Genomic DNA, 9,503 nt, shown 5'->3' with positions numbered 1-9,503 from the left:
TAGCGTACGCAGTTACCACCGGTTTCATATCCAACTCAACCGTGAGCGTGCAACAGGAAACACGCTCCTATAGCGAAAAGACAAAACCGTGTGCTCGGCAGCAGCATGATATATGGATGACGTGGCTATTGTGTTGTACGCTAGTAAACCGGTGGTGGGTCCCCATGTAAGCCTGTAAGGAAATGTTGATGTGGCTGGGCTGATGATGTGGACAACTTGCATGTTAAGATAAATAGGTTAATTGGGATGACTCTCTTAGGTATATAGGATTTCTGTGGGTACTCGAGTAACGTCAGGGTGCTTTGTTGCTTCCGGGTTTAACTCGTGCCCTACTAAACTATAGAGGTATCCGTCAAAATAGTTTCCATAGCAGAACTTATGATGGCAACAAAGAGGAATATCTTCTCTTTACCATACGCAACGGATATGGAAAGCATATTCTCTATGTATCATCGGCATTGCACTACACATACTACAAAACCCGTAGCACACGCGATAGTTTTCCAGATTGTCTTTTGCATGAAAAACTTGGCATTCCCGCTTTGGTCATCATTGACGTTGGTTTGAATCCAAAACTATCAACAATTCCAATAGTTTATGATTATTATAATGCTAAATTCTAACAATATTTGGATTTTGTGTGCACTACATGCGACACAGGGAAGCTAATTTTAAGGCTCGCGCACCTTAAAGTCTACGCTGAACCACTCAGACTCCTTGAATGCATCAAGTCGAGGTAAGTGGCTCTTCCCAACTATTGACTAGACTATTCAGGTATCCATGGTTTTTCCAAAGACACATCTACACAATGGTCTCAAGTGTGCTTTATTCACACAAAGCCATTGGCTCATTATCCTGACATCGATTTCAAGCAAATCGAATGGATAGCATTGCAGAATTTTCCTAGAGTGCCTTTCTCTATGGCCCGTGGATTGAAGTTTAGCCATTTGTCCTAATGTCTAGACTCGAAATGGTTTGGTAGAATCCTACATCCAAAGAATTAAGCTCATTGCATGATCTTTACTTTGGAATTGCATCTTACCAACTTTACGTTGGAGTCATGCAGTTTTACACGCTCATGACCAAACTGCGTACTATTATTCCCCTCTATCTTTGATACGTGGAAACATACCAAGTATTTCCCATCTGCGGTAATTCGGTTGCATACCGATATCACCACCCGGCATACATCATTGGCCCCTCAACATATAGTTGGGATCTATGTGAGGAATAACTGTATTTCCGTCAATACCTCAAGCCCCTAGCATGGGGAGTTATTCAAGGTCAGTATGCTGATTCAATGAGGAACATTTTCAGGCATTAGGGGGAGATTTCAAGTACCATTAAGAAAAGAATGCCAGGAAATTAGTGGAATGTTCAACACATTTCTGCCTCAACTCCACGTACTCAAAGATCTGAACCATGCGTTCAGAAGATTTGCAACACATTGCAAATAACCTGCCAGATTCATTTACTAACTACAAAGGTGTCACACAATCCTACAATCCTGCAAAAGTACGCCTGAAAGAGTGGAGGTACCAACAAAATCCACTCCACTCCCCGTTCAAAGCAATAGGGGGAGATGTATGGCAAAAGTACATCAGGATTCAGCTTCTCGCAAGAAAGGATATCAAGGCCCATGAATCAGTAAATGCAAGTCAACTTCACGTTGACAAACACCTAATGGGTAGTATACACCCAGTGGATGGGAAACCTCCACCAACCCAGGTCATAGTGCACAGAATGACCGGGACATCGGAATACCCGACTCAACCGCATTGGGAAATCGCGAGTAGTCACCATGGGTAACGATATTTCCATCAACTCTATATTGATATATAGATTCTGGAGAAACATATAACCGGAAGTCTACAATTGTCGACATACATTTCTCAACTAGATTGAAAAAACCTTTCAAATGATTCATATCCAAAGACCATGGCTATGGCAAAGTGTGAACAACACTCAGACTAAACTCAAGCAAAGGGTATAATCTAGGTAGAAATATTCTTGCTCAATAATGGGAAGGTATTCATAAGCAATACCTACATCAGTTTTCTTCTGGAAACGGGATTGAGAACAACAAGGTGGTGAAACAGGAAGCAAGTATTGTAGCACAAGGGTTCACGCAGATACCCAACTATTCTCCAGAGGTGGAATCTCATTCCGATAACTTATATCATTGGCAGTTCAAAATCATCTATCTCTGCAGTTGATAGACGTAGTGATTACATATCCATGTCAGTCACTAGATTCAGACATATATGATTGATTCCCGATGGAGTCTCAATTCTAAACCGAAATACAAAATGCAACATACATTGTGTAAAATCAGTAAGTCACCATAAGACTTATTGTTGTCGGTACATATGGTACAACCGACGTAGTGAGATCCTTATTCATAAGGATTACTCCTACAATGATGATTATCCATGTTTGTGTGCCTGCTATGACGACACATGTAATCATCTAAATGACGAGTTTAAAATGAAGGATTTGGGTAAAACCAAAATAGCGCTCGTTACGACAACTTGAGCACCTTCATTCATACATTATGGTATACTATGTTGTCTATATCCAAAATATATTGAAGAAATTCATTATGGACAAATCTTATCCATCCATAACTCTCATGGTAGTTTATCTCTAGACGTAGAGAAAGATCTATATGAACCAAGAGATGATGGAAATGAGATATTGGGACTCAACGTTCCATAATGCCATTGGATCCACCAAACACAACTGGTTGGTACTCAAGAATATCTTTCGATATCTCCAAGGCATTAAACATCTTGTCCTGGTTTTCAGTTTCACAGAAATGTGAACACCGATATCATTGGATACATCGATCAAATCCCCACTATGTCAGATCGTAGACAAGCTTAGTCTTCCTACTAGGTGTCGTAGCCCTCTCATGAAGAGTCTTCAAAACAGACCTCACGGCTACATCCACCAACCATTATCTCAACAATAATGTTTCTTGTGTTGCCCGGATGCAAACATGTTACATAATAAGCAATATCGTTATATTGCATACCATGCAAGTCAAACCATATGACTGATTTGTTCACGAAGTCTCTACCAACTTTTACATTCCTGATATATGTTGTTGGAATTGGTGTGTGACGGCTTCGAAATTTGCAAGAATCAGAGGGAGTATCTTCCTGAATTGTTCATGTTTAATGCATCATATTATACTTTTTTTCCTTCATGAGTTTGCTATACAGGTTTTCATAAAAGATTTTTAATGTGGTAATATCAACATGAGATCATATGTCATACTTTCAATTTTTCTCACCGGGGTTTTTAGGAAAGTATATACGACATATTTATTATCCTTTTAATTCTACGGGTTTTCCTCATATTTAGTTAAAACGGACAATAACCATTATATGTTGCGGCATTTTCTCCTTATTTTTCCCAGTGGGTTTGAAGAAGTTTTGGCAACATATCAAACACTATACTCCTCATATTTTTCCCACAGGGTTTTTGAAGGAGACATTAACAAGATGATGGATATACGCAAGGACAAGCAGTGATAAAGGGGAGTGTTAGGATTTAATCAGTTTACTTGATTAAAGATTAATCCCTGCTATAAGCCCCCCACGTGCGTTGCTATTCTGGCGATCGACGCGGTGGTTCCTCGCATCTCTCCTCAACAGACGCGCATCTCCCCTCAACAGACGCGACCCTAAGTCGTGTCTTTTGGCCTTCTATAAATATGTGTTCCTCATCAATAAAGAACAACACTTGAATCATGTGTGTCTCTCTCGATTACACTTCAATATATGCAAGTTCCATAACCGTTCCCATACTGGATTTATTAACGAGCTTTCCGGCGCTTCCGTGGTCAACCTAGGACCAAACTGATGCTCCCACTCGACATAATACGCAGAACGGACCCACTCTACGTAATACGACCCATTTATTTTACAGGTGTAAATTTTACCGGTCACCTCTTGCCTGGAATGAAAAAGGAGGTCCGTATCCTAAACCGGCCAGAAACGAGCTGAAACGCTAATCCAATCGGGGCCTAAGATTTTGCAGCACTCCAGTAAGATTTACTTCCTCCATAAACTAATATAAGAGCGTTTAGATCACTTTATATTAGTTTACAGAGGGAGTACTAGTTAAGAGCAAGACATGCCATGTTTGTGGCACTCCAGTAAGATTTAGTTAGTTAGGGCATGGGACACACAAAATGGAAATAAAAGCTGCCCACATCTGCTGTTACAAGGTTCTAATCAGCAAATATCCAGCAGAGATGTTCCACCGTACAAACAAGTGGATCTAAGGCCTCGTACAATGCAGGTGCTTAGGGAGGATGCTTAGAGAAATAAACCAGGCTTTCCTTAGGCACCGGTGCTTATTTGTACAGGATAGACGCTTAACTAAGCGTTTCTCCTGTAGAAATAGGCATCAGTGCTTTAAAAAAAATCAGTTTATTTTTCTAAGCACCTCACTAAGCATCTCCCATTGTACAAGTACTGCCGCCGACCGCTTGGTGCTGGTGCCGGTGCCTTGGGACTTCCATGTCGAAATTCCAGGTTGTTAGCTTCTGGACAGTCCAAGAGGTCACTCAGAGAGGCCCCCTTGTCTTCCTTGCAGGTTTCACTGACTTGTTCCCTATCACCCAGACACACGTGATTATTATGCTTACCGAGGGAAAGCTATATAGGTATATGACATGCAAATTTGGCAGGGGAGCTTCTCAACAAACCAGTCACAGGAGCGACGCCTGAAATCAACCCATTCTGCACAACAAACGGAATTCAATTAGGAGGCAGTGTCAATTCCCTCATGTCATTAGCAGACAGATCTAAGGAAAAAAAAGACAAGTTATGCATCCATATCCTACTAAAGATTGAAAATTAAGTACATCATACAATAAGCATCTTCACTGCACTTCTACCTGATAAGTTATGCATTGTTTTATCCAGATCAACTCGCCGTTTCAGATTAGTGCCAACAATAATTTACAGTGTGAAACACTAGGAAGGGATGGTGAATATTCAGATTATGCATGCATTACCCTAATACGTTTGATCAGTCTCTTCCGAGTCCTAGCAATATGATTATATATCGTGGACAATTCCACCGTAGAGCTTATAGACTGACACTTTCGTTATATGGAAGCCTTTGCAGGAAACTCTTCTTGCATCATTCACTGTTTAGTTTTGGACTTTAGTGCAATGAACAAGACCAAACTAGGATAATTGAAGCATTAACAAATTAGCTAATCATGGGCACAAACACACAATCATATAAGATATAACATTGAAATATATTTCTTTACTAACGTTGTCATAGACAATCCTACTGCTTCCTGGATCCAATTGGGGTACTACCACTCGTCCTGAAAAAAGAAGAAGAATTCCCTTTATCCAAGGACAATTGGTAAATTATTTAAGTAGCAGAATCCAACCGAAGACATTGTACCTGATTTGGTTCTTCTCATTTTGAGACACTCGGGTGTGGAAATAGATAATGACTGGGCCCTAGAACGAGTAAGCCGAGATTTATGCCCCTAAAGTGTTTCAAAGGAACATTGCAATAAGTACAGATACAAATGGGTCAAAATCTTGGCTAGCACAGTTTTTGCCAGCTGAGTCAAGTAACAGAGAGTGGATTAAACATATGGGACGCCAAGACAGGCTATATATATGAGTAAAACTTAATTAAGGAAGAAGGTGGCATCAGTCAATCTTGATCACAGTAAGCAGCATGGCATACTTTTCTGCTATTTCATATAAAGTGAGCACAAAAGATGACTGGGGTAACTACAATTGGTAGAATATTGGTCCGTCTGAACAAAAACTATGCTAAAATCATTACAAGTTTACTCCTGCATGTTTTCGAAGATAAAAATAAAATCATTACTACTTTGTCCAGTAGCCTCATAGCGAAGTGGTGTGATATCGGCTATTCCTATATTTCATACTAAAATCTGCTATAAAATTGGCAACTTTACATCAATAGTTTATGCATTATACGGATGTTAAAGAATGTCCAAGATAATGAACCATCATTCAGTAACAGCTGGATCACATGGCAATTGCAGAAGCTATGGAAGCTAACACATTATAGATTTCTTTAACCATCAGCATTTAACAAGTGTTATAAAATAGTATTACAATGTTTTAAATTGTTTAACAACAGAAAAAGGTATGGAGAAATTTTGCATACTTACATATGGAGCTGAAGTTCTGGTCATTGGCGATCTAGTAGGACGCTCCAACACTTGCTTTGCAGATCTTCGCTTCTCTGCTGAACCTACAGTCTGCTTTTCCACGTAAAAGGCTATCAAGTTCACTATGTAAAATGAGGAACACAACTAAGATCACTAGCTTAAATGTGCTAAATATGAACTTGGCATCATAAAAAAAACTAAATACTGTATGATGCACCTTACCCTGGACGTTAAGGAATTTATTGGATCATATTTGGTTTTACACATCTTATATTTAAGGTACAGATCAATCTATGAAATTCCTTAGTAAGGATTATTAATTACGAATTACTAAGAAAAAAAGTATGTACTAGCTACATAACATATTTGGACATACAGTAAACAAAATCTGAAGCCACAACATTGAACCTAAAGATGCTGGAATCTGATTCATCCCAGTAATCAGGTAATGCTACAGAAATAGTGTCATTGCAAATGATTAATCATGAAATGTCACAAAGGGCACAGATTGGAAACATGCTATCATAAGTTTTCTGTGGACTGCAACTATATTAATTGGGTTAGATTTACTAAAGATGCTATATTACATTGACGGTGTATCTAAATGACTTCAGTTTAAGATGCAGGCATGTAGAATTGAGTCGTTACAATTGTCACTCTTGTGACAATTATATGCCCCCGTGATTTTTGTAACATAGCTATGTTTCTCTTGAGTACAAGAATCTCCATTCAGAGCACCCAGCAGTACCTGATAAAGCTAAATCGAGAATGTCCTAATTGGAGGAGACAATAACAATAAAAGGAAAACTAACAGAGGTGGTAGTTGCATATTAACTATTTTAGCAAATAAACTGGTAGAAATATTATAGTAACACAAAACGAAGTTCAAAGACTGATTACTTGATCTAATTTTTTAGCTTTGGGATTTATAACTCACTTTTTCCTGAGATTGCACATCTGAGTGAATTGAAGATGGTGTATCTTCATTTGATACTGCCTTCTGAGTCAATGTGATGTGCTCAGTTGTTTCCAAGCAGTGTTGATTCTTCAATGAGGCCACTGGAGTACTTTGATAACCTAAATTAAATAATAGTCACTCTCTTAGAAACATCAAGATAAAATGAAATATCCGCAGGAGAAAACTTAACCAGTGTCTTAACAATTTGCTCCTGCACATACTTGAGGGTTCAACACTTTGAGAAGCACCAGGAATCTCTGAGCAGCAATTAGCATTTTCAGGCGGTACTATGGCTAAAGGATATTTAGCCAGCAGTTCTACTGAGTTTTCAGCACCGGTGGCATTTCCACCTTCCGAGTCATTGGGCATATTATCAGGGGACATATGATCAGGGGACATGGTGGCATTTTTAGCACTGGTGACATTTCCACCTTCCGAGTCGTTGGGCATATTATCAGGGGACATGGTGGCATTTTCAGCACTGGTGGCATTTCCACCTTCCGAGTCATTGGGCATATGATCAGGGCACATAGTGCAAGTCCAATCGGAGTTGAAAAGATGGCTACCAGCATCTTCTTCCCTTGCATCTGGATGCATAGTGTCATTCTGATTTCCTGCCTCTTTGCAAGTTTCATCACCAGTATATGTTTCTGCAGGAGCAAGAGATACATTACACTCAATGTCCACATGATCTCTTTCTTGTGAAATGCTGCTCGCAGTCAAGCCTATTTCCACATTAGCTACAGTTGCGGGTCTGGCATCATCTGAAGCAGCAGAATTTTCCTTGGTTGAAGCATCATTTCCACAGATGTATTCCTGGAATCTTGAACTCTCTGTGAATGCATCAAGATGGTCGATTGGGAAATTTTTAGCATTATTAAGAAGGTCCTCGATGAACGAGGGTCCAAACTTTTGAATAAAATTGCCTAGCTGGAATTTCTCCAGGTAAAACTGAGCTGAACCCTCTCGTGGATCAATAAAACAGTTTGGGTAAGACTCCATGTGCGAATCCCAAGTCTCCCACCAGAACGGAAATCCAATCATGAATTGTTCGCATATCTGCACGCATGTTTTTTTTACCAGAGCAGTAGATTAGAATCATGACTAAATGGTCTTTCTGCACATGAATAAGCTTTTTGCTTGAATCTGGGCTGACTTTCCATCATCGTTTATGAACAGAATAGATAAAAGAAGAAACACAGGAGAGAATGTGCATACCTGCACAGAAAATCCATTTTCACGCATTCGCAATAAGTTAATTGAACCATGAAGGAGCACCACAACCCCACCTTCATCCTGGAGAGTGAGAGGCTCATAACGATGTGCTATGGGTGCAGAAGTGAATGCGTCATTCCTGTCAGAAGCAAGGTCAGTCAGAGTGGGTTCTACTGGCTGGAATCGTAGAATCAGTCCAGCAAATTTGGATCGCAAAGTGGTAGAAAGAAGAAACGCGCATACCTTTCAGTGAAGCCGGAAACAGCAAGCTTCCGCTCTTCCCCTTCCACCCTCACCGGCCACCATTCACACAGCGTGACCTAACCAAGCACCAAATCGAATCAAACTACCACCCGTCTAGGAAGAAAAAAGGAAGAAGATGTGGAAAGGAAAGGGGGAGGGAGGGAGTACGCATGGGTGCTCGACGGGGGATGAGGAGGCGGCGGCGGCGGCGGCCGCCGCCGCAGCAACAGCAGCAGCGCCAAGGCGGGTGCGCAGCGGGGCAGGGGAGAAAGGAGGGCTCAGAGCGGCGGCTGGGGTTGGCGACGTCGGCGCCGCGCCCCGGCGAGATCTTGCCCTCGGCGGAGGGCTGGGGGTCTTTTTTGCCATGTCGGGAGCGGAGTGAGAGTCACACGACGGAACGAAGGGCGGTGTTGGGGGGAACGGCGAGACGAGCTAGAGAATACTAGAAACGTCGGACTGGGCCTTATCAATTGACACCGAGAAGTTGTGCAGGCAAGGCAACCTCAATGAAGCATATGAAGTATCGATTTTTTTTATTCATTTTTTTTCTTTTCTTCTGTTGGACTAATTTACGTTTTTTTATTGTCTTTTCACGCTGTATACAACTACATTTGCAAGATTTTTTTTCTTCATTTTTTTCTTTTCTTCTGTTGGACTAATTTACTTTTTTTATCGTCTTTTCACGCTGTATACAACTACACTTGCAAGCCAATCCAGTCCAGCGTAACTTCAGTTGCATGCACATTGCCTTATAGGTTTTTCTCTCAACTAGCAAAAATGCCCGTACGTCACAACGAGAGATACGATAGTTATATGATTAAATGAATTCGTATGGCTCATGGATACCTTACTGCATCACCATCTCCTCTTTTTATGAAGGGTGTCGTCGACTCTGAT

The 9,503-nt window shown here is 40.7% G+C and overlaps 1 protein-coding gene across 4 annotated transcripts; it reads right to left on the bottom strand.

Annotated features, from left to right (window-relative positions):
- Positions 1 to 4,134: 4,134 nt before the first annotated feature.
- Positions 4,135 to 9,064, bottom strand: LOC123053070 (uncharacterized). Of its 4 annotated transcripts, none has more exons than XM_044476456.1 (10): positions 8,775 to 9,064; positions 8,607 to 8,683; positions 8,367 to 8,502; positions 7,370 to 8,207; positions 7,128 to 7,267; positions 6,191 to 6,283; positions 5,440 to 5,527; positions 5,301 to 5,356; positions 4,721 to 4,754; positions 4,135 to 4,626 (listed from the first exon to the last, which is right to left on the bottom strand). In XM_044476456.1, the coding sequence occupies exons 1-10, from the start codon at positions 8,970 to 8,972 to the stop codon at positions 4,580 to 4,582; spliced, it is 1,707 nt and encodes a 568-aa protein (XP_044332391.1). In that variant the 5' UTR covers positions 8,973 to 9,064; the 3' UTR covers positions 4,135 to 4,579. The 4 variants fall into 4 exon arrangements, with proteins under 4 accessions (XP_044332391.1, XP_044332392.1, XP_044332388.1 ...); XM_044476457.1 differs by having other exon boundaries at positions 6,191 to 6,280; positions 8,775 to 9,063; XM_044476453.1 differs by having other exon boundaries at positions 4,135 to 4,754.
- Positions 9,065 to 9,503: the final 439 nt, after the last annotated feature.

Source organism: Triticum aestivum, chromosome 2D (assembly GCF_018294505.1).
Source record: "Triticum aestivum cultivar Chinese Spring chromosome 2D, IWGSC CS RefSeq v2.1, whole genome shotgun sequence".
In the NCBI taxonomy this organism is placed as follows: Eukaryota; Viridiplantae; Streptophyta; class Magnoliopsida; order Poales; family Poaceae; genus Triticum; species Triticum aestivum.
Note: the sequence above shows the minus strand (reverse complement) of the source record. Positions and strands in the feature narration are given on the sequence as shown.